This window comes from Thalassophryne amazonica, chromosome 9 (genome assembly GCF_902500255.1).
Source record: "Thalassophryne amazonica chromosome 9, fThaAma1.1, whole genome shotgun sequence".
Lineage (NCBI taxonomy): Eukaryota > Metazoa > Chordata > Actinopteri > Batrachoidiformes > Batrachoididae > Thalassophryne > Thalassophryne amazonica.
In genome coordinates, this window is record NC_047111.1 from 39,217,771 (window position 1) to 39,243,427 (window position 25,657).

The window sequence follows — 25,657 nt, forward strand, 5'->3', positions numbered from 1 at the left end:
ACGGGTAGAACATGCAAACTCCACACAGAAAGACCACGAGAATTGAACCCACGACCTTTTCGCTGTGAGGCAACAGTGCTAACCACTAATCCACCGCACTGCCCATACAACACCACATTTTGTAATATTAAATTTCTCTTTACATGTTAAATTCAAGCTTACCTTAGCCAAACTTGTACATTATTACTTATAATCATTGGCACTCATTGTAATTTATTTATATCAGCCAATACTTTTTTCAGCTGGTAGTGCATTATTATTTTATCATTGCATAAATGATTCTCATTTTTATGATGTTATTTTTCATATAATCTAATGACTTGAATTCTAGTTGTAATCAGTTTTCTTTTTTGTTGAGTTTTATAATCATCACCATAATGTCTTTATTGATGCGGATTGCGTGTCATAATATCTTGTTTCCTATGGCTATGAATGAATACACAGTTTGTATCTCAGACAAAGGCATCTACTCTGTAGACCTCTGAGTAACTGACAGCATCAATAGCAGCTGCACTCCACTTAGTTATTTCAGATACAGTTCCTCAACAAAGCCACAAAAACAAGTGTTTTCAGGGTGAACACAAAGGTAGGAAACAATTTACTCAATTAAAAATATCATTTATTTTTACATGGAAAAAAAAAGCAAAGTGAAGCTTTGTGTGATATTTATTTATTTAACTTGAATTAGTAGAATGATGGCAACAAAACCTTGTGTCACAAATCAACTGAATTGTAATGAAAACATACAAATGTATCCTGCAAAATGCAAAGAGCTGATGGACAAAGAGACAGGCATCAGTGGCCTTGATGGCCACCAGACCTAGCTTTAGAAATGAAAGAAAGGGGCAAACAAGCTCAGCTCAGACTACACATGACTTCAACTGCACCTGCTCCTAATTTCAACCACACATGTGATTATAATTATTCCTGACAACAAGTCCAGGCATGCCCAGCAAAGTAATTTTTGGTCAATCTCATGCATCAAATTTCATCATTTTTAAAATAAAATTTTCAATTTTATTTTTCAAATAAATTTTTTAAATCAATCAAAAATAGCTGTAATGAAGAATGCATAATGGAAAAGATAATAAATAATGCAATGACCATATTACATTGGTCAAAGAATGAACCGTTTTCCCCTCTGGAACAGTTTGTGAATGTAAGGTCTGCTGCTGTTCGTAACACCAGGGGAGCCACTAGAGGAGACTGTGTGGTCCCACTGAGGAGAAGTGCTTTTGGTCAGGCTTCTTTCTCTGTGAGGGCAGCACAAGAGTGGAACACAGTACCTGTGGTCATTAGAGAAATGACCACTTTTAACACATTTAAGGTTAATCTGGCTCGTTGACCATCAAACATGTCAGCACCAAATATCCTGAATATTCTTAGAAAATATATTTAACCTGCATGTTTAATTCTTTATATATATATATATATATATATATATATATATATATGGCAGGGGGAGCTTCTCTCCCCCTGCCATCCCCTCATTACCCCATCCCCGTAGAGACGGTGCCTGCTTCCAGACCACCAATAACCAGCAAAAATCTATTTAAGCAAAAAAATTCAAAAAGAAAAAATAATATAGCACCTTCAACTGCACCACAGACTAAAACAGTTAAATGTGGTCTATTAAACATTAGGTCTCTCTCTTCTAAGTCCCTGTTGGTAAATGATATAATAATTGATCAACGTATTGATTTATTCTGCCTAACAGAAACCTGGTTACAGCAGGATGAATATGTTAGTTTAAATGAGTCAACACCCCCGAGTCACACTAACTGTCAGAATGCTCGTAGTACGGGCCGGGGCGGAGGATTAGCAGCAATCTTCCATTCCAGCTTATTAATTAATCAAAAACCTAGACAGAGCTTTAATTCATTTGAAAGCTTGTCTCTTAGTCTTTTCCATCCAAATTGGAAGTCCCAAAAACCAGTTTTATTTGTTATTATCTATCGTCCACCTGGTCGTTACTGTGAGTTTCTCTGTGAATTTTCAGACCTTCTGTCTGACTTAGTGCTTAGCTCAGATAAGATACTTATAGTGGGCGATTTTAACATCCACACAGATGCTGAGAATGACAGCCTCAACACTGCATTTAATCTATTATTAGACTCTATTGGCTTTGCTCAAAAAGTAAATGAGTCCACCCACCACTTTAATCATATCTTAGATCTTGTTTTGACTTATGGTATGGAAATAGAAGACTTAACAGTATTCCCTGAAAACTCCCTTCTGTCTGATCATTTTTTAATAACATTTACATTTACCCTGATGGACTACCCTGCAGTGGGGAATAAGTTTCATTACACTAGAAGTCTTTCAGAAAGCGCTGTAACTAGGTTTAAGGATATGATTCCTTCTTTATGTTCTCTATTGTCATATACCAACACAGAGCAGAGTAGCTACCTAAACTCTGTAAGGGAGTTAGAGTATCTCGTCAATAGTTTTACATCCTCATTGAAGACAACTTTGGATGCTGTAGCTCCTCTGAAAAAGAGAGCTTTAAATCAGAAGTGTCTGACTCCGTGGTATAACTCACAAACTCGTAGCTTAAAGCAGATAACCCGTAAGTTGGAGAGGAAATGGCGTCTCACTAATTTAGAAGATCTTCACTTAGCCTGGAAAAAGAGTTTGTTGCTCTATAAAAAAGCCCTCCGTAAAGCTAGGACATCTTTCTACTCATCACTAATTGAAGAAAATAAGAACAACCCCAGGTTTCTTTTCAGCACTGTAGCCAGGCTGACAAAGAGTCAGAGCTCTATTGAGCTGAGTATTCCATTAACTTTAACTAGTAATGACTTCATGACTTTCTTTGCTAACAAAATTTTGACTATTAGAGAAAAAATTACTCATAACCATCCCAAAGATGTATCGTTATCTTTGGCTGCTTTCAGTGATGCCGGTATTTGGTTAGACTGTTTCTCTCCGATTGTTCTGTCTGAGTTATTTTCATTAGTTACTTCATCCAAACCATCAACATGTTTATTAGACCCCATTCCTGCCAGGCTGCTCAAGGAAGTCCTACCATTATTTAATGCTTCAATCTTAAATATGATCAACTTATCTTTGTTAGTTGGCTATGTACCACAGGCTTTTAAGGTGGCAGTAATTAAACCATTACTTAAAAAGCCATCTCTTGACCCAGCTATTTTAGCTAATTACAGGCCAATCTCCAACCTTCCTTTTCTCTCAAAGATTCTTGAGAGGGTAGTTGTAAAACAGCTAACTGATCACCTGCAGAGGAATGGTCTATTTGAAGAGGTTCAGTCAGGTTTTAGAATTCATCATAGTACAGAAACAGCATTAGTGAAGGTTACAAATGATCTTCTTATGGCTTCGGACAGTGGACTTATCTCTGTGCTTGTTCTGTTGGACCTCAGTGCTGCTTTTGATACTGTTGACCATAAAATTTTATTACAGAGATTAGAGCATGTCATAGGTATTAAAGGCACTGCGCTGCGGTGGTTTGAATCATATTTGTCTAATAGATTACAGTTTGTTCATGTAAATGGGGAATCTTCTTCACAGACTAAAGTTAATTATGGAGTTCCACAAGGTTCTGTGCTAGGACCAATTTTATTCACTTTATACATGCTTCCCTTAGGCAGTATTATTAGACGGTATTGCTTAAATTTTCATTGTTACGCAGATGATACCCAGCTTTATCTATCCATGAAGCCAGAGGACACACACCAATTAGCTAAACTGCAGGATTGTCTTACAGACATAAAGACATGGATGACCTCTAATTTCCTGCTTTTAAACTCAGATAAAACTGAAGTTATTGTACTTGGCCCCACAAATCTTAGAAGCATGGTGTCTAACCAGATCTTTACTCTGGATGGCATTTCCCTGACCTCTAGTAATACTGTGAGAAATCTTGGAGTCATTTTTGATCAGGATATGTCATTCAAAGCGCATATTAAACAAATATGTAGGACTGCCTTTTTGCATTTACGCAATATCTCTAAAATCAGAAAGGTCTTGTCTCAGAGTGATGCTGAAAAACTAATTCATGCATTTATTTCCTCTAGGCTGGACTATTGTAATTCTTTATTATCAGGTTGTCCTAAAAGTTCCCTAAAAAGCCTTCAGTTAATTCAAAATGCTGCAGCTAGAGTACTGACGGGGACTAGCAGGAGCGAGCATATCTCACCCGTGTTGGCCTCTCTTCATTGGCTTCCTGTTAATTCTAGAATAGAATTTAAAATTCTTCTTCTTACTTATAAGGTTTTGAATAATCAGGTCCCATCTTATCTCAGGGACCTCGTAGTACCATATCACCCTAATAGAGCACTTCGCTCTCAGACTGCAGGCTTACTTGTAGTTCCTAGGGTTTGTAAGAGTAGAATGGGAGGCAGAGCCTTCAGCTTTCAGGCTCCTCTCCTGTGGAACCAGCTCCCAATTCAGATCAGGGAGACAGATACCCTCTCTACTTTTAAGATTAGGCTTAAAACTTTCCTTTTCGCTAAGGCTTATAGTTAGGGCTGGATCGGGTGACCCTGTACTATCCCTTGGTTATGCTGCTTTAGACGTAGACTGTGGGGGGGTTCCCATGATGCACTGTTTCTTTCTCTTTTGCTCTGTATGCATCACTCCGCATTTAATCATTAGTGATCGATCTCTGCCCCCCTCCACAGCATGTCTTTTTCCTGGTTCTTTCCCTCAGCCCCAACCAGTCTCAGCAGAAGACTGCCCCTCCCTGAGCCTGGTTCTGCTGGAGGTTTCTTCCTGTTAAGAGGGAGTTTTTCCTTCCCACTGTTGCCAAGTGCTTGCTCACAGGGGGTCGTTTTGACCGTTGGGGTTTTTCATGATTGTTGTATGGCCTTGCCTTACAATATAAAGCGCCTTGGGGCAACTGTTTGTTGTGATTTGGCGCTATATAAAAAAAAAGTTGATTGATTGATTGATATACATACATACATATATATATATATATATATACATACATACATATATATATATATATATATATATATATATATATATATATATATATATAAATGTTTACTAAATTATATAATAATGTGAAGTGTTTTATGTATGTATTTTAACTAACACTTATTTTTAGGGTGACTGCTACCACCTGTCCAGGGACTGCAGATGAAAAATAGCCGCTAAGGCTAATTCTGGTGTATTTACAGAAATGTTCATTAATGTACATTGTCCCTGTCAAATAAACAAATAAATAAATTTAAAAAGACTATGCAGATTATGGTCATGAGTGCTGTCATTTTTACCTGAAGCTAAAATACCTCGTATGGCCATCGGGTATTGCGAAGACTTTGCGTCTGTTTGTCTATCTGTCTGCCCTCAGCATATGTCCAGCCCTACAGTGTCTTCAAATTCACAGGAGCAGTCTTGGAACACAGACCTTGGACAAGTTCAAAGATGACAAACCTTGACCTATTTTAAGAGGTTAAAGGGTCACATTCTGTTTCGTATTTTTATGCTCATATGGCCAAGGGTATTTTAACATTGTGGGGTTTATATATATATATATAGAGAGAGAGGAAGGAGAGTGTTAGCCAAGTTCACGTCCATCATGAACAACTCCTCTCACCCTCTTCACTGGACTGTAGTGGAGCTGAGCAGCTCCTTCAGTGACAGACTGAGGCACCCTCTGTGCAAGAAGGAACGATACCACAGGTCGTTCATCCCTGCTGCTGTCAGACTGTACAATAACACTGTGAAATAACCATATGCAATAATATGTTTACAAATCATGTGCAATATTAATGTCTACAAATCATGTGCAATAATAATTTGTTTATGAATTCCAGCACTAGTGTCGCCTTATCACATCTAAACTTTACTTCACATACGAGTATTGTAAATAAGATGCTCCTATTTTTAATTCCAATCATGTAAATATATATTTATATATATTTATATATGTATATATATATTTTATTCCTACTTCATTTTCTCTTTTTGTTGTATTGTTACAGGTATTATCATTGTTTTATCTTGCACATGCTGTTTGATGCACACTTTCTTCTACGCGCACTCATCTTGTGTTTATTAAGAGCTGATGTAACGTGAATTTATCCATTGTGAGATCAATAAAGTCTTATCTTATATATGTTATGTGAGGGAACGTACTGTTAATACTCTCTCTGTTCAAGCAAGCTGAAGAAATGAAAACAACTTACAGTAGTTCAAAACACATGTAAGCTGAAAGCCAGTGGCATACTGTAAATACTTGTATCTATTGTCTTTCAGACATCATCATCATCATGTTCACTATCATGACTCACTATGTGACAGAGCCCAGGTATCTTAACACAGGATTGGCATGACAGCTTTGACAGGTGGTGTGTTGTTGCTGAGCTAAGTTTGTCAATTACTGGGGAAATAAGTGGGGCATAATTTTTCATGCCCACACCAAAGACAAACCATTATGAGAGCCACCGCACAACCCCACAAATATGAGTTAAACATCAAAACCGAGGTTAGCTTAGCTTGTTGCTAATTCTTAAGATGAGGTGTGTTTGGGCTTCACTTACTCACGCTCCATCTCTTTACCTATATATGGGTTGGCCCTAGGGACACACAGAGTCACACACGAACGACAATTTATATATAGGATTATATGCCATTTTAATATGGAGATGTATAAGATAACAGCATTATAATATTATTATTATTATTACCATTTTTATCATTATTATTATTATCATTTTATCATTATTATTATTATTTCAGTTATAATGTTAACAAACTCTCGGGGTATCCTAGTTTATCAATTTATTCTGGTCAAATCTTGGAGCATGCACTCGTGTCTACATCCATCACACAGGGGAAGCAGCTTGGGTCCTGGATGGCAACCACCCAAGCAGACAGCTCTTCCTCTTGAAAGTATCTGCTATAGCCAGATGAAACATGGGTGTCCACATGGACTTGTCCAGTTTCTGGGGCCCTCAACAATGAGGCACCTGAGTGCTGGATCATGTCCAGAAAAAAGCACCACATGGGCAACATGTGCTCACAATGGAAGTGATGCCACTCTTCTTATTCTCCCTAAGTAACCACTTGTTTGACACAAAATCATTCCAGTGGTACCCCAGGATCCTCTGATGAGACCTGGTACTAAAGACCTCCAGCTGTCACCTTAGATTACTGGTTAGTGTCCAAGTCTCACAACCATACGGCAAGATGAGAAGACCCTAAAGACTCGGCCCTTCATTCTTGTGTAAAGATATCAGTATCATCAAATACCTCAGCCCAGTAACATCAAGAGTCCAGAAGCTCTTCCCAGGTGTTCTCCATTCTCAAAGTTTCAAAGACCCAGAGACATGAAGGTCACTGCAGAGATAAGAGAATGTCCCAACAAGTCACTGAAAGCCTGGATCCCAGACTTTCCAGTTCCTCACTTATCAATCAGTGTTGCCAATAAGCCTTTCCTTGTGAACAAAAACATCAAAACTGCTGGTTTCCATAACCCTGCTCAACAACATTTCAGATTGATGAATAGGTGAATCCATTCCTCTGTCAGAAATGTACTAAATCAGGGAAGTAAACTGTAAACTTTCTCATTGTTTCACAGTAGCTACATTCTAAAACTCAAATAACATGGACATACCTCCACACAGTACTGTGGAAAGGATTTTGTATGACTTTTATTTGAAGCTGACACTTCTTCAACCTGCGATAGACTGGCCAGGGTGTACCCCATCTCTCACTCCAGCACCCCCATAACCCTGAATTGGAATAAGTGTGTATAGAAAATAGACCAACACCTTCTGTCTGTCTGTCTCTCTCTCTCTCAATACATGTGCTGTTGAAGTTACATGTAGCTTGAAGTAAGCTTTTTGTCAGTTTCTTTCATTTCCAAAGCCTCAGCCTGGTTGCCACCAAGGCCATGCCCGCATGTTTAACACTGTTTGCAGATGATCAGATCCTCATGAGTACCGTTTACATCCATATACGATTCAAGCAAAGCCACCGACTGAATATAAAAAAACAAACAGGCATCACACTTTCACACAGAAACACTAAGGCACAACAAGAGACAACTGCATTAGAAACTTTGAGATATTGGATGAAAATGTGATCTGTGCTGTACTGTTGATGCTGTTATTTGGGATACAGAGACAAATTCTTCACCATTTCCAGGATTGTTGGCTGTGATGATTGTTGAATCAGATGATTGATCTATAATGAAGCCAAGTGAATTTAGCCTTTGCCAAAAGGATAATGAGTAATACCATGTCACCTTTTAAACACAGAGGGTGCACGTGAAACACATCAGCAGCCACCAGACCATTGCATTATGGGTAGTGAACTGGATCTTTACCAACAACCAACAGAGTAGGGCGGAGTTTGTGTATGTGTTTATTAGCAGAAACTGGAAAACATGGTGGATGGATTTTGATGTAACGTCTTACAGAGGTTGCGTTTGCATACACTTCTGAAGGTGATGACAATCTGCAGCAAAAATGTTTATCTCATTGAGAGATTAGTGTACTCCACCGTGATCTTACAAAGGCATAGGGGGAAGTGCCTGTATCTTCAGACGTATCCTGTGATGTCATATCCTGCTGCAGTGGGCTTGTTGGATCCTTGGACTCCATGCATACTTGATTGCGGGCTGTTACTTTCACTACGAACCAGCGTGTGTGCCCTACTGGCCGATTTAGTCCCGCCCATCTGCATGGTGGGGTTGCGGTAGGTCTGTGAGGTGGAGTGTACCCCGTACCCACGAGCTGGGACACCGGTTACTACAGGATAGGGATATCCACCCCCATGCCTTCTCATTCCACGACCGCCATCCTGCGCCTCACAGCATGACATGCACAGCATCCCCCCTCCCAGCATGGAGATGAGCGCAGAGGTCAAGCCAACATACAGACACTCCCCCAGCTCATACTTCATGCTGGCAGGTACAGTGGGTCGGTAGAAGTTCTGCACGACTTCATGCGTGGTCCACGCCATTGGTATAAGTGCCAAGAATCCAGCCATAAGGAAAAGGCCACCACTGACACCTGCTACACGACTCTTAGCTGCACTCGATCCCTCCAAGCAGACAGTGCACTGCATCCCTATGGCTGCCATGGCAATGGCGAAGACTGAGAGTACTAGGGAGATGACCATGAAAGCACGAGAGGCCTGCATGTCAGCAGGGAGTGCCAGCATGGAGTTGTAGGTCTCACACTGGAAGGCCCCGGTGCTCTGGTACACACACTCCATCCACAGGCCCCTCATGTTGGCTACGGCTGTGACGATATTGGAGCCAACATGGGCGGATGTCTGCCAGAAAGGTAGTACAGTGGCAACCAGGGTACCCAGCATCGCCAGCAGGCCCAGGAAGAAACCCATTAACTCCAGAGCTGCAGATGCCATGGCAACGACTGTAATAGAGGAGATACACATAGATGCAAAGAAACTTAAATTAAGAGCAGAAGTCACAAAATCTATATCTCACTGCACCCCAAATACTGTGATGGTTTTAGCAGCAATCTATAAACACTGAGCAGCTTTACACCATTTAATTTGTTACATTTAAGATTAAAGATTGAGAAACTTTCCATTTTCAAAACTCTGCAACAAGGACTATTTAATGTCCCATCTATTTTCTATCCCTGCTTACTCCAATTAAGAGTCACGGGTGGCTAATTGACAAAATGATCTGATCTGTGACTAAAAACTATTCATACCAAACCGTGAGTTTCGTGATCTTTACCAGTCCTGTTATGTTATGCCCTTTGTACAGGCTAATTTGTGCATTGGAAGTTGGCCAGTCACACACTCATCACGCACTGCATGTAGGGCACCAAAGTGCCTGAGGGGCACCAAAAAAATCAAGTTCATGGATCAGCATAATCAGAGAAGTGGATAAAAACACACGCCTGTATCCGTTCTCTCCTTTGACTGAAGGAGAGAATGGATACAAATCTGGACTCAATTTGTCAGTGTGATTTGGAGTAAACACGTTTTCCAGTGCGCCTGTTTAACTTTTATTCTTCACAAAGTGGTGATCTCTGCACCTCTTCTACCTCGGACTTCTTTCCCTCTCTCTCTCGAAGAGACTTTCATGTTTATCCCCGCGTTAAGGGAAACTGCTTAAACGTTCAACATTAAAAAAAAAGAAAAAAGAAGAAGATCAGATTGCAGATCAGATCCCTCCCTCCCTTCCATCCTCGCCTTTCTTACCCAGTGACATGCGCTGTGCCTCACCTGTCATCATGGAAAGAAAAAATGTAAAACGAAAAAATAAATTAAATGGTTATATTTATCCAGTGATTTGTACTATAAAGTTATTTTCCTTTTAACTTCACTAGTTTTAGGTTTTTTTTTTATTCAAATACTGAGAAGACATGTGGTGAGGCAGCAGCCAGCTGTGCCTCACCGTGGATTGCACAATCACTGGGCTAACTGCGGCCCAACATTTTGGTCATATGAACTTAAATTCTATAGGTTAGCTGATGTACATAATGTACAGTGTCAGCCGCTGTATGTGTGTGAAACGTGTTTTGTGTGCTGTGCGATCATAAAATGGCTGTGAAAAGGCACAAAGTGAGGCATGCAGTTCTCCTGCCTCATGTTAGGGGGCACTAGTGATCCCAGGGATTCTTGCAGCAACTCCTCAGCTGCAGAATAAGTGACAGCAAGCTACAAGAGCAGCCGTTCATTTATTTTTTCCTCTCGCCTAGAATTTAGTTTCAGAATGGAGGATTACATATCCAGACTGAAACAAATTTCTAAACTGCACTTTCAGTCAAAGGAGGAGGTAATAAATGAAGGAAGACCAAAGACCAGAGCTGAAAGGTTTGCTTCAGATAACAAAAGAGGCACTCTTTTCAAATGGACTGGGACACACTAAAGTCTGGCTGTGTGAATGTCCAGCAAGGAAGTTCAGAACTGCTTTTTCTGCTTTTCCTGCCTTTCCTGCCTTTCCTGCCTTATTTTCTCAACTTGTGACAATGTCTGAACTCAGATGGGGTATTGTGACCTGAAGAATTTGCAAAGAAGTGTCATCACAAACCAGCGAATGACCACTCACATTCAAAACCAGAAAAGGCTGAAAACCTAGAGTTGGAACAGGACTAATGAAGGAGGACTTTCTTCCCTGGCACTGATCTCCACTGAGACAGAGACTTTAAAACTGAAGGAAGATAAGGAAGATTTCTACAAACAAGTCATTGATAAGTAAAGGTAAGACCATAATAATGTTTTTTTTTAAATGTGCTTGTTTGTGTGATACAGTTTGTATGCGTAAAGAATGCTGATATGAGATTTTAAATGCAGTCCATTTAAACATAACCCGTCAACTGCTGCCAATCAAATGGTGAATAAGCTGCTCTGTGGGGTTCATATGTTTGTAAATCTGATTGTGATGAAGTCAGTGCCTCACCAGCCATCAACCTCACCATGCCACTGTTTTTACCACACCCTAACTTGCGTTGCGCTGCACTCGCAGAGCCTCCCGTCTCCAGCTTGCAGTTTCCTCCATCAGCCAGTGCAGCGAGCTCACCTCCAAAAGCGCCTGACCCTGCCCCGCAGGGACTAAATCAGAATCAGAATCAGAAGGCGAGTCTGATTCTGATTCCGATTAGGGACTAAATCAGAATCAGAATCAGACTCGCCTTCTTTATTCTGATTTAAATCCGACTCCTGCTCCTGTCTGTGTGAGGACAGACCCGCAACCCTGTTCTTTTCCTCATAAGAATTAATTTCGGAGGCTTTACGCACAAGATTACGCATCTGTCCATGCGGCCAGGTGTCCCGCTGGTGGTCATCAAGGTGGCCTGGAGTTGGTCATCTCTTAAGTGTGGGTGTGCTTTCACCACCACGTTTTAGACAGATGTGCAAGGTTGAGATTGAGAGGTTGAGATTAATAAGTGCAAATTTCTTTACAAGGCTAAATACTTGAATACTTTGTTCTGTGTTTACAAAGTTTAGTGCAATGTTCAGTCTCCTGTGGTTGCACAAATCCTTTTTTTTTTTTAATAATGGCGGTGGACACATTCTGAATTATTGCTCATTTCGGGAGGGGGGGCCACCACAAAGCATTTGTGCATAGGGCACCCAAATGGCTTGCACCGACCCTGCCAGTGTGCTTCAAAGCTCACGTTTGTAGCTGTGGGGGAAAAAAATGAAGCGAAAACAATCTGGACCAAAGTCTGTGTCTGATGAAGCAAGAGGCACATGTTGTTGCATGCAGCTTCTCTAGTCACAGACAGAATTTCCATGCAGTGGTATACCCCATTTCTTAATGATTTACTTCAAGCGATACTGATACATAAAACATACTATCACCAGCGGGATTTTATGCTCTTTACCGTGAAAACAAACCTCTACAACTTGAAATGATTTAAATTTAAAAAAGAAAATTACAATAATGGATTGCAACACTCACCACCTTTAATGTAAAACATAAATCATCGCTTTTATACACATGATTTTTGTTTGTTTCTTTGTTTTGTTCGCCAAGTCAGGGGACTAGCTAATGCAAGCACATTTCCAAGTAAGTGAATATCTTGTAGATTTCATTGAAATCAATCAGTTATAAATAGATAAACCATAGCAATGTGTGTCCAGTCTGTCTAGACTGGACTGTGTTCAAAAACAGGTTGACCATGCCAAATGGCGGGCTTACTTGTAGTTCCTAGGGTTTGTAAGAGTAGAATGGGAGGCAGAGCCTTCAGCTTTCAGGCTCCTCTCCTGTGGAACCAGCTCCCAATTCAGATCAGGGAGACAGATACCCTCTCTACTTTTAAGATTAGGCTTAAAACTTTCCTTTTCGCTAAGGCTTATAGTTAGGGCTGGATCGGGTGACCCTGGACCATCCCTTGGTTATGTTGCTTTAGACGTAGACTGTGTTTCATAATTATTGTATGGCCTTGCCTTGCAATGTGGAGCGCCTTGGGGCAACTGTTTGTTGTGATTTGGCGCTATACAAGAAAAAAGTTGATTGAGTTGATTGAAATGGAGATGAGTAAGGAAAGCCACAAATTTTCCCATGACAACACTGAAGGAACTATGACCTTTGGTGCATAGAGAGTTTGTTGCTTTAACAATCATAACTTTATAGCAGAGGAGAACAGAGAAAGAAGACTTCATTAAAAAAAAAATCAAAAGATATCAGAAATCAAGGCTACAGTCATGTACTTTCTGGAAAGAGCGCCATTAAAATGGGTTGGGTACATTATTAACATCATCTTTCACAGTGATAACTCGGCAAAGCTTCCAGGTATCACTTTCATACTCGCTACACATGCTCTTGAGACCAAAATCTTGAATGAGTTCACATGTGAGCACTTTGTGGCAATCGTAACTTAGTTAAAAGTCTTGCGGATGCTGTAACTCCCCAAATATCCAAAAACAACAGGCCTACCTCAAACTCTAACAGTATATTACAACAGTATATTGCTATGTATTATACTTTGCAGTTGTTTTTAAACAGTTTGAGAAACACCTACAATATGTTAATTTAACATTAAATTAAAATGAAAAAAATTTATTAAAATTTTAGTGGGATGGAGAAGACAGGTGGGGACTATATAGTAGTAATTTATATTTGTATTTATTTTTGTATTTGCTGCTTTTGTAATTTCATTATATTCAACTAATTTGCAAATGGAACAGTTAGTGTAGAGCAAAAATTGAAAGATGTGTCAACAATCACTAAAAGGACTTTTAGTTGGTAAGAAAGGTCATCAACAAAGTTGCTAAATTGGCAGCACGATTTAGCTTCTTGGGTAAGTGTACTCTATAAACTCCAGCAACAACAAACATGATTTTACTACTTTTTACTCTTTATTTTGCTTTGTCTTTTATTTGTTTTATTGCCTGTTGTAATTTTATTGTTATTTTTAATTCATTTATTTACAGTTGGGGGTAACTTGGTGCCCATTTTTTAATTATGTACAGCACTTTGGTCGACTACTGTTGTTTTAAAGGTGCTTTAGAAATAAAGGAAGAGTTGAGTTAAGAGTTGAATTTATGGTTTACATCCATTTTTGACCATTAAACTCTATTTACGTAGTTAAATGTTAGCTGACTTAAAGTAAGCAGAACTAGCTTTTGTGGAAGGTAACTGGTCCGCTGCAGATTTTCAAACTTAGCTGACAAACTAATGTGCTAACAAAAAAATTTGCTTAGGTTATAGCTGTTAGTTTATTAGCAGAACCGTGCACACCACTGACTGTATATTTGTAAATGTTCCATTCAGTTTAATCTTGTGTTGGCTCTCTTTAGCAGTTTGTGTTTGGTGTGCGCCCACACTGTTACCGTTGACATGTAAATTTTACAGGGTTATTGACAGATAATGACGAATTGACCTTTGAAATTCTAGTACTTTTATCAATTATTTTATTGCTAATCAACACTGCTGACCTCTCTGTTATTTTTCAAAATCTCTCATTATTACAAGTATACAGCTGAATTTCCAGAAGTGCCAAAGTTCATGTAAACATACTGAATCGAATCAAAGCACGATGAAAAGACGAACTTTGGCGATGTGTCAAATCTCTGCCGGTTTGAATGGTTACAATAGAATAATAAACTTTCCTACATTACCTGAGGTTGAGCTGACAGATGATCAATCCAGGACAGGATTATGAACTGAAGGTTAATGAGGATGAGGACGATGAAGGCACTGTAGATCCTGATGCTTCTGCTTCTCCTCACGTTAAAAAGAAAAAGAAAAATGAAAAGCTGACTGCTTGTGTGCAGTGTCATAAAGTAAGCACTTGTTCTTCAGACCTTGACATGTTACAGATGTAACAAAAGAGTTGCTGTTGTGTTGCACTGCGGGACCAAAACGTGTAGTAGTGCTTTTGGTTGAGAGTTCACTCCCAGGTCTAAACAACTCTTTGACTATCAGAATTTCAAACCCCGTCAGTGCAGGACAGTTCCCACAGTCGGACTACGCACTGTCACTTTTTGTGTGTCTGACAGATGGTGGGCTCTCTTTGTTTAAGCCTCGCTCTCTCCATCCAGACCTTCACCTCCTGTCACGGACACACTAACATGTCTCATAGTCTCACTCGCATCTGTGTTGGCAGTTAGGTTAATCATTTTCTTGTCTATCATTTCATTGCAGAACAGACCTTTGCTGTACTATCGACGCCAGAAATAACAAGACCGGAGACACTCCTGCAGGCTCACTGTGGCTGCTGGAAGAGAATGTGTGTGTAGTAGATTTCTGCATACCAAGTTCTCTCCATGCACACAGTCAATGCTTGAAATAGTTTTAGGCCTGTCTCCCACTGCAGATTATTGGCCCCAGAAATTGCTCACCACTTGCTCCAAAACAGAAAACACTCTGCATTGCATTTTAATTGTAGCTTAAACTGCAGCCTGGTATCAAAATAACTGAGCAGCAAATCCACATTCAAGCAGAAATTATTTATTTCAAGATGCACTAATGAAAAAAAGGCATCTGTAAAATTTACATGTGAGCAATTCTGGTATTGTTCTGGCATGCAAAACTGAAGTGAGATATAAGGGAGCGCTCCAGTTTTTTTCCTAATACAGTATGGAGCTCCAAATCCTTCTGCTGCACAATCACTCTGGCTCCACTCCCATGCCCTGACTTTTGCTAAATAGTATCATGTTTCGACACAATTTGCCTCCAACTATTCTCTGTTTTTGATCAGTAAGTATCCAATGTCAAAATTTTTTAAACATGTTCAAACATTTCCCAATCACTCACAGTGTTGTACAGTGCTACTTTTTTACACCTGATATCAGGCCATGTTTTGGTATCCAATTGTGTTTTTCGCCAAAAAAGGCATTGGGAGACTGACCATACTATTAATGAGTAGCACCAGATGACAGGACATGCAATTATTCAAACTTGTTAGGTGCCTAAATTTATTATTTATAAGTTAACAATATATTTGCCTTTGATGCAAATTGGAAAAAAAACTTGAGCGTTGTGCTGGCAAGCATCAACTCCCAGCCAAGTCCAAGCTGATATGGGTGGAACATTGTGCCCTAATGTTTCAGGTCTGCAGCATTCAAATGTCTCCACCAAGGAGGGAAAAAAAATCAGCAGCTACTTATGTTCTACGTATTCTACCATGGTGGTTGGTTAAATGCTCACTCACTGGCTCATCTTCAACCGCTTACTCTAATTGTGGGTCGCGGGGTGCTGGCGCCTATCCCAGCAGTCATAGAGCATGAGGCAGGGTACACCCTGGACAAGACGCCAGTCTGTCGCAGAGCCACATATAGACAAACAAACACATTCACACCTGCGCGCACACCTACGGACAATTTAAAGTATCCAATCCACCTAACCTGCGTGTCTGTTTCCTTCCTCTGGTTTATTATCTCACCAAACCACATTGAGCCAGACCCCACCAAGGTAACTGCTGTCACTGAGTGGCCCGTTCCGTCAACCTGTAAGCAGTTGCAGTAATTCTTGGGGTTTGCAAACTTTTATCGACGGTTTATCCACAGGTATAGCCAGTTCCCCTCACCGCATTAACCTCCTCAAAAGTCTCTTTTCATTGGTCATCTGCAGCAGACAATACATTTAACACTCTCAAACACTGCTACTCCACAGCACCCATACTCACTCAACCTGACCCTGAGAAACAATTCTTCATTGAGGTTGATGCCTCAGAGTTAGGGGTGGGCGCAGTATTATCTCAGAGAACTGTGGAGGACAACCGGATGCACCTGTGTGCCTTCTCCCGGTGCTTAACGCCAGCAGAGAGAAATTATGATGTAGGTAACCTGGAATTGTTAGCTGTCAAAGAGGCCCTGTCAGAATGGAGACACTGGCTGGAGGGACCTGCAGTCCCATTTATCGTGTGGACAGACCACAAAAACCTGGAATACATCAGAACAGCTAAACGCTTAAACCCCCGGCAGGCCAGGTGGGCGCTTTTCTTTGCCCGGATTAAATTCACCATCACCTTTCATCCAGGCAAAAAAAAAATGGCAAACCAGATGCCTTTACCTGCCCACTACCTCCACGACCATTGAAGCCCCAAGTTCCATTGTCCCGCAATCCATGGTCATGGGGGCCCTGACGTGGGAGGTAGACAAAGTAGTTCAGGAAGCTGTGACTCACCACCCTGATCCCAGCGGGGGACCTCCTGGACGTACCTTCGTGCCCCCTGAGGCACGCTCAGCCGTGATTCAGTTTTTTCACACCTCCAAGTCGGCATGCCACCCGGGGATTCATAAAACCTTAGATCTGATCCGACGCTGCTATTGCTGGCCATCCTGCCAAGCTGATGGCTGTAGCTTTGTTCTAGACTGTACAGTCTGTGCCCATGTGAAGACTCCTCACCGGTCCCCTGCCAGCCTGCTCCAACCTCTTTCGCTCCCAGGCTGCCCTTGGTCCCACATTGGGCTAGACTTTGTCACAGGACTCCCGGCTTCCCAAGGGAAGACTGTGGTCCTCACGGCCGTGCACCAGTTTTCAAAAGCTGCCCACTTCATTGCCCTGGAAAAGTTGACTTCAGCCAAGGAGACTGCTGACCTCTTGGTTCACCACATCCTCTGGCTGCATGGCATACCCCAGGATATAGTGTCTGACTGAGGTCCTCAGTTCACCTCACAGGTGTGGAGGTATTTCTGTGATGTCCTGGGGGTCTCAGTCAGCCTATCCTCTGGTTTTCATCTGGAAACACATGGACAGACAGAAAGAACTAACCATGACCTAGAGACCGTCCTTCGGTGTGTGGCCACTGACCACCCTACTGACTGGAGCTTTCACCTTCCCTGGGTTAAATACGCCCATAACAGCCAGTTTTCATCTGCCAGTCTTATCACCTTTTGAAGCTTTGATTGATTATCAACCCCCCGCTCTTCCCAGCAGCAAGAAGAGGAGCTTTCAGTTCCCTCAGTTCAAGACCACCTTCGACGATGCCGTCAAGTGTGGAAACGAGCTCAGTCAGCACTTAAGGACACTCAGGTTTGGACTCGCCATCATGCAGACTGGAGGAGAACCTCGGCCCCTTACTACCAGCCTGGGCAGGAGGTTTTGTTGTCCTCTCGAGGCATCCTCTTGCTGACTGAATCACCCAAACTTTCTCCCAGGTACATTGGCCCATTCGTCATTGACAAGATAGTTAATCCCACTGCCATGCAGCTCCATCTGCCTCCGTCCCTACGGATTCACCCAGTGTTCCACGTTTCACAACACAAGCCTGTCCTGTCCAGTGACCTCTGTCCTCCCGGACCTGCTCCTCCTCCTGCCTGGATCGTCGATGGCCATCCTGCCTCAACCTGGACCTCAAAGCTCCTGGACGTCTGACACAGGGGTCGGGGCTACCGATATCTGGTGGACTAGGAGGGTTATGGACCAGAGGAGTGCTCCTGGGTGAAGAGGAACCTGATTCTGGACCCTTCTCTAATGTCAGGGTTTTCCCCGGGAGAGCCAGGCCAGATTCTCCCTGATGATCGATGATCCAGGACATTCCGTGACACTCCTCAAGCCTAAGACTTCCAAGAGTCTCACCAGATGCTTCCATGATCCAGACTGTCCAGTAGGACTGAGCCTGTCTCCTCTCTGTGACCTTGACTGCGTCTTCCTGCTGCTTCCAAGCACCCAAGATGTCGGAGCTTTCCCCAGCTAAGCTCAAGGTATCCTGGCCAACTCTCTAATTCCCGTATTAGAGTGAACTGTCTTTCCTGGTGTTCCAGATGCTTCCTGCGCAGCTCCCACGCTGCCCTGGTTTCTGGTTCCTGGCTACCTGCACAGCAACACCACTTTGGAACTCTACGGCTCTCTACTCAGACCACAGCTCTGCTACACGCCAGTTAAGTTACTTCTTATCTCAGTGGGATCCCGTTCTCACTCATTACTGTCTGTGACTGTGCTAAGATAAAGAACTGCTCCAAGAACTCTTCCTAAGAACTGCGTGAACTCTGATATGAAACTGTTAAGAGCCCAGCTGTCTAAGTCCTGCTTAATTGGAACTGCGTCACAACACGCAGCACTTGACCTCTGACCTCTGGGTACATTTTATGAACTGTGAACGATTCCTGAACAGTAAACCTTATTTCCAAAGAAGAGAGTTATTTCCAGACCTCTGAAGAATCCTGTGTTAAGCCTTCTGTGAACTGTGACTGTTTTAAGGCTTCACTGTTACGAGTGCATTCACTCACCAGTTGTGTCTTCATTTCCCTAGTTCCTGATCTCGGAGGCGAGCGTTCCACCTTGTCCTTGTCCCTGAACCCCCTGTTATCATTTCTCCTTCAAGACTGGCTTGGGATACTGCAGCTCCCTATTTTTCACTGCCAGGAGACAGGCCATCTCTCCATTCTGCAGGCACCCCCAGCACAGCATTTTAATTTTTATTCTTATAAATAAATAGCTTTTCCTTTGTAATCTTTCCCGTGTCCTGCTCCCTAGGATTTGGGTCCATTGCCTGATACGGTCCAGTTCCGCACGGACCTCTAACCATAACATTTCTATTCTCTTCCAATTGCCAGGGTTGATGGAAATGTACTGGAATTGATGATGAAAGTTTTCCAAACATTGCCAGATTTTCAGATGTTTAGCATGGTAGTATTTATAGAGGAAATTGGTATAACTCATTTATAATGTCTACTTTATTCCAGTATTAAATTGTTTAAGAATAATACTGGCAAGACAGATTTAATTTTTTCTTCACAATGTCAGATTTTCCGTAGGTCAGGAGCATTTAATTTAATCTTTATTTAACCAGGTTAGTCCCATTGAGATTGAGATCTCTTTTGCAAGGGAGACCTGGGCAATTATAAATTTCCAATTCACCTAACCTGCATGTCTTTAAATGTGTGAAGGAACTGGAGCACCCAGAGGAAACCCACACAAACACGGGGAGAACATGCAAACTCCACACAGAAAGGCCACAGGTGGGAATTGGGCCCATGGTCAACTTGCTGTGAGGAAACAGTGCTAACCACTAAGCCACTGTGCTGCCCTGCATATCTATAACACAATAAATGGCACTTTAAATCAGGGCATCAGACCAGAATTTTTATCAATCGATTTGTTCCGAGCAAAATCTGAATTTTGAATTGAATTTTGGGTTCCCTTAAAAATATCATTCTTGAACTGGTTCAAGCCACATTAAATACTGGTTAATAAATTTCCATGTAATATTGTATGACATAACAATATGCATCATTTCTATTTTTGTAGGCTATATTAGGCTATACATAACAAGCTAGGCTATGTTAGGTAGCCTAACTGGAGCTAGCTAAAGCTAGCTACCTAACTTTGAAGTTAGGTAGCTAGATATTTTTTTTTTTAAAGATATTTTTCTTTACATGCCACCTTGTCCAACAAACAATGACGTAATTTATATAGAAAACCAACATTTATAGCATAAACAGGATGACACCACTACTTTTTTTATTTATTTATTTTTCTCACCACCACTCAGTGAGATGCATGCATTTCAGAAGAAGACAAGCAGCTAACTTAGCAGCAAGTTATTGCAAGCAGAATATATTTTCATTTGTAGTAAACCAAAAAACAAACCAAAAACATGATTAACTGGCTATGATTATTTCTAACAAATGTTTGTTTCTGAACGGTGACAAATATGAAGTTTCTGGTTTTGTTTTTGTTCCTAGTCATCTGTTGCTTGTGGTTTCTGTTCTTTGAATCAGTTCTTAACAGCATGGAAGATTCCAGAAGATACCAAAGTTTTTGGAAGAACTTCTAAAAGCTTCTGAATGGCTAACTGGCGTCAGCATCAATTGGAGAACCTTTAGTTGTATTTAAGGGCCTACCTGAAGAACCAGTACCTTCCTCTTACATTTAAGATTAGGAAAAACAAAAATTTAAAAAAATTAAGTCAAGTGTTTCAAAGCACAAATTTGGATCGCAATCATTCAGGTTCCTCTTTAGACCATCTCTGAAATATTTCTGGAACCACAACTCAAATAAACAAATGTATTAACAAACTGTTGTCCCGAAGGGCAAACAGAACCTTGGGATTGCAATTTAAGGAGTAAAAGAATTAATAAAACAGTTGGAGGCATCAGATATATGTGAACTTGTTCTCTATCATCATGGCCTGAAAGACTACCGAGTAGCGAGGAAGCCAGTATTCTAAAACTGACATGAAAAAGTAAGACAATAGTTCATAGTTCATCACCAGGAAAAACATTTTTAACCCAGGTGTATGAAATTGATATCTGCAAATGTAGCTACTGCTGGCGGGATCTCCCATGACAAAACTGAACAGGTGTTTGCTTGGTGGGTACCACCCACACCTTCTGACTGCTCATGAAGGACCACACTGATCACGTCAAAGGAGACCTTGAAGGGTTCTGAAGCAGATCCAGGTGACTTCATCAAACATATTTGATCTAGAATTATTGCTGGTCTATCATTTCGAGCCAGAGGCTAAGAAACAGTTCATACAGTGAAAATGCTTGTTTTTGCCCAAACTGTTTCTTAGAAGTTATTGCACCTCCCACACAAAGACCACTGAACCCAACTTGGTTTTTCTCCTTTTTATGCCGTATCTTATAACCTTAGTCTTACTTTTATTTATGTTAATCAATTCTTGGTGCACAGTGACGAAGCAAAAATAAAATGAAGTCTTTGAAGACAAGATTACATTTATCCCCTGTTTTAGGAAGCGGCCACATGATTTGTTGGTGTAAAGAAGGTTGAAGAAGGAAATATGACGGGAACGTCCATTACGTCCAAGAACTCTTTTAGAGGTAGCAAACCCAACTGTCCAACACGTAGTCATTTGCTTCAAGGGACATATTTGTTCAAAACTCTGGAGACATGTTAAGAAACCATCTCCAGTCACCGGGGTCTTCAACACGGACTCACCTGTGTGATGTCCAGAAGAATTCACCACATATCACAATGCAAGTGATAGTCCTTATCTGAATCTCCCCAACTAACCTCTCACTTGACACACAGTCCTTCCAGAAGTAGCCAAAGATATTCTGAAGAGACCTGGCATGAAAGACGACATCCAGTCGCCGTCTTATGTCACTGGTTAGCATCCAAGCACGTGTGCCCAGACAGGAAGCACCAGGACCCAAAGACTTGGACCTTTGTTCTCTTGCAAAGATATCAGTATCACCAGTGACCTCATGACTCGATGAGCTTTTTCCAAGCGTCTCCTGATTTCAAAGGCAACGACGCAGAGACATGAATGTCACTGGTGAGATAATAGATTTTGGGGGGGGCGATATGATGCTGAAATTAGGGAGTAAAAAAAAATCTGATACGGTATATTTGATGATAAATCCATAAAAAAGGTTATGATTCTTAGCATCCCCATTCTTAGCCAGTAGCCATGACTACTGGCTTTAACTGTTATTGTGACCTCACACTCTTCTGAATTGGCGCCGTTACACTTCCAGGTGTTGCCAAGCATGAAGAAACAATTGATATATTGTCATGCCAGCTGATGAAGTCCTTTTTTAACAAGCAGAATAAATCATCTGACACGGGATGGATCCAGACACTGAATCATCTCTGGCAGAGGTGTGTGGACCCCCAAAGAGAATTGGAAAAATTAATAAAAGAAAAAATAGCAAAGAAACACATTCTAGAATATATTCTCAAACAGTTAATCCAGCCAAATCCACCTTACTGTCTGTTACATGTTTGAGCATCGTCAAGTATAAACTATTTTTAACTGACAATCTGGTAATATTGTGGAATAACAAAAAAGCACAGTTTTTATTTGGGTTTTTCTGACTTGACACAACATAGTTACATACCATATCAGTGCCCCTCCAGGTGACATGCAGAGGAATGAGCTTCTTTGGTGTTGAAATAAAGTATGTACATGCACGATCCGTACATCCATCAGTAGCTGTATTTGTAGACGCTGTCTTTGCTACTAATCCAGTTTTGCATTTTAAACTTTAGAGTGCTAATCCCCCTTCTCGGCCCTCACATGGCAGCAGCATCATAATGGGATTAGCATGTAATCCAGTCACTTCCCTGCTGAAGCAGACAGAGAGGACAACATCCATAGAAACACTGTGGCATTATTGTAAACCACAGAGGGGTATTATCTGGATCCTCTGCATGTTAATGAGGCAGCCCTTGACCTTTCTTTGTGCTGATACTACAGTGACTGTGACGAATATAACAACATGGTGATGATGTATGATCTTCACTAAATATATCCATCTTCCGCCCGTTGCACAGTGCAGCGCTAATGTCATTGTTAGTTTCCTTCCCATACAGCTGTCATTTCTGCACCCAACAAATACACACTCTAAAAAATGAACCGCTGTCTCAATGAGAAAAAGTGATGTAACAATTTGCATTGATTTTTTTAAAAGATATTTCAACTATAACTTAACTAGAGAAGTATTGTGGCATTAACTCAGATGAAAGTTGAAATAACTTTAAAAAAAATTTATGCAAATTGTTACATCAATGTTTGTCATCAGAGGCACCATCAGGAATTTTGGGCCCCATGAAAAGAAATCGTACTGGGCCACCCCCCCCCCCCCCCCCCCCGACCACCACCATTATAATTGTATTTGGGGCCTCTCTGGGCCCCTGTCAATCATAGGCCCCTAGAATCCTTCACCTTATTCTCCCCTTGTTGGCACCCCTGTTTCTCATTGAGACAGCAGTTCCTTTTTTAGAGTGCACTTGCGTTCCTATGGGTGCGCCTTCGACCTGCAAAAACCTGGACTAATGTCCATCGCAGTTTGTGGCTTGGACAACTCCAAATCAGAAAAACCTAGTGTAGCGGGATGAAAGTCCCGGGTCCCAATTGAACAGACGTTCCCGCTAGCTTGGCTAACGGGGAGTTCCCCTTTGGCTGACCTGGCAGAGGAACGGTCTTTTGGTGCAAGCCACGTGGGTTCGATCCCCCACCGTCGTCCCGGCCACGAAGGTCCTGCTGCTTCATGTGTATGGTACAGCTTGTAGGTGCGTTCAGTGTTGTGGACCCCAACGACTGGACGAGGCAAAGGTCAAGCCCACATTTCAAATGGTTGTTAACAGGTAGACGATTACTTTCGGCAGGTGGAGATGAACCCGTGGTTGACAAATGGTAGGAAGGAGGACGTGGTGAGACATGGCAAAAGCACATCAGTACAGCATGTGTTGGGTGACAATTCTACATGTCAGTATATGATGTTATAGTGGGACAACTTGACATCAGCAAGTAAAGTAGCTGCACAACAAAGGAGCAGCTTTTGGAAATTTAATGTTTAGGTTTAGTTTTTATTCAGTTATTTTTCCGTCAGGTGATGGGCATGTAGCAGCACCAGGAGAAAAACATGAGCACCACTATAACCTGCTGTCTTATAAAACAGCCTGCTTGTTCTTCAGCTCCCTCTAGTGACCTGATATACCAACGTCATGTTCTCTGACCAGCCAGACTCTCTGTCTCTTTGATATTATTACACCCCTGTGTGTGTGTGTGTGTGTGTGTGTGTGTGTGTGTGTGTGTGTGTGTGTGTGTGTGTGTGTGTGTGTGTGTGTGTGTGTGTGTGTGTGTTAATATGTCAGGGATATTATTGTAGTTCTTCCCATCTGTGTGTCTTTTGGTCCAGTTTAATGAAATGTGTTGAAATTGTTGCATGATAGCCAGGGATGAAATTAAGTATTTCTTTAGAGAAAGACTGACCAAAGGTCATACAAACGAGGACCAAAGACATCGAGTTGTTGCCTCACGTCACCGGTTAGCCTCCAGGCCACACAACCTACATTAACTAAGACACTAAGTAAGACAGGTAGCACCAGGACCTGAAAGACTTCTCCAGCCAAGATATTGGCGTTGCAAAACATCTGTGCCCAGTGACATCATGACGAGTATGAGTATGCTCTTCTTCGATGTCTCTTGATCTCGCAGCATTCCGTAAAAGATATGTAATACTGATTCATGTGACCATAATTCACATTTTCACAGTGTGATGGTCCATCCCAGATACCTCCAAGGTCAGAGAAGCTGATGCCACTTCTGGACAAGCTTCTTTTTTGAACAGTAAAGTTTTAAGTGGCATTTGTGATTCTAACTCCATACTGTAGTGCTTGAAAGAGGTTTCTCAAAGTAATCCTTTGCCCACGTGGTTATATCAGCTATTGATGAATGATAGTTCCTGAAGCATTGGAGCCTGAAGGGTCAGAAATCATGGGTGTTAGGCTTAGGGTAGGCTCTTGTGTTTTACAAGTTGAAGTTCCTCCAGATTCTTTGCTCCTCAAGGCCTCAGCCTTTCGTCGATACTGCTTTTGTAAGAAATCATGATTACAATCACTTGTTGACATCACCTGTTTGAAATATCATCATTTGATTTATTTATTTTTTTACTTACTCTATTGTCCCTGTCTCAACTTTTTTGGAATGCGTTGCAGGTTTGAAACGCAGAAATGGCTGTATTTTAACAAATAAAGTGATGTTGGCCATTCAAAACATGAAATATCTTTATTTTATGTCTGCAATGAGATATAACTGAAAGTAAATGCAGTAATCATTGCTTTTTTTTTTTTGCATAATCCATGTCATCCTAGTGAAGCAGCAGGACCGGGACAACGGTGGGGTTCGAACCCACGCGGCTCGTACAAAAGACCGTTCCTCTACCAGGTCAGCCAAAGGGGAACTCCCCGTTAGCCAAGCTAGCGGGAACGTCTTTTCAATTGGGACCCGGGACTTTCATCCCGCTACACATCTCCCCACCATTTTTGACTTCGTCCCGAAGTCACAGGTGCATGTTAGAATACTCTGTGACCCACATCCTGTTCGTGATG

General features: G+C 41.4%; 1 protein-coding gene across 1 annotated transcript; it reads right to left on the bottom strand.

Moving 5' to 3' along the window:
- Positions 1-8,476: 8,476 nt before the first annotated feature.
- cldn2 (claudin 2) lies at positions 8,477-15,365 on the bottom strand. The gene is made up of 2 exons (XM_034177414.1): positions 14,527-15,365; positions 8,477-9,356 (listed from the first exon to the last, which is right to left on the bottom strand). Exon 2 carries the CDS (start codon positions 9,346-9,348, stop codon positions 8,518-8,520), a length of 831 nt encoding a protein of 276 aa, XP_034033305.1. The 5' UTR covers positions 9,349-9,356; positions 14,527-15,365; the 3' UTR covers positions 8,477-8,517.
- Between the last annotated feature and the right edge of the window lie 10,292 nt (positions 15,366-25,657).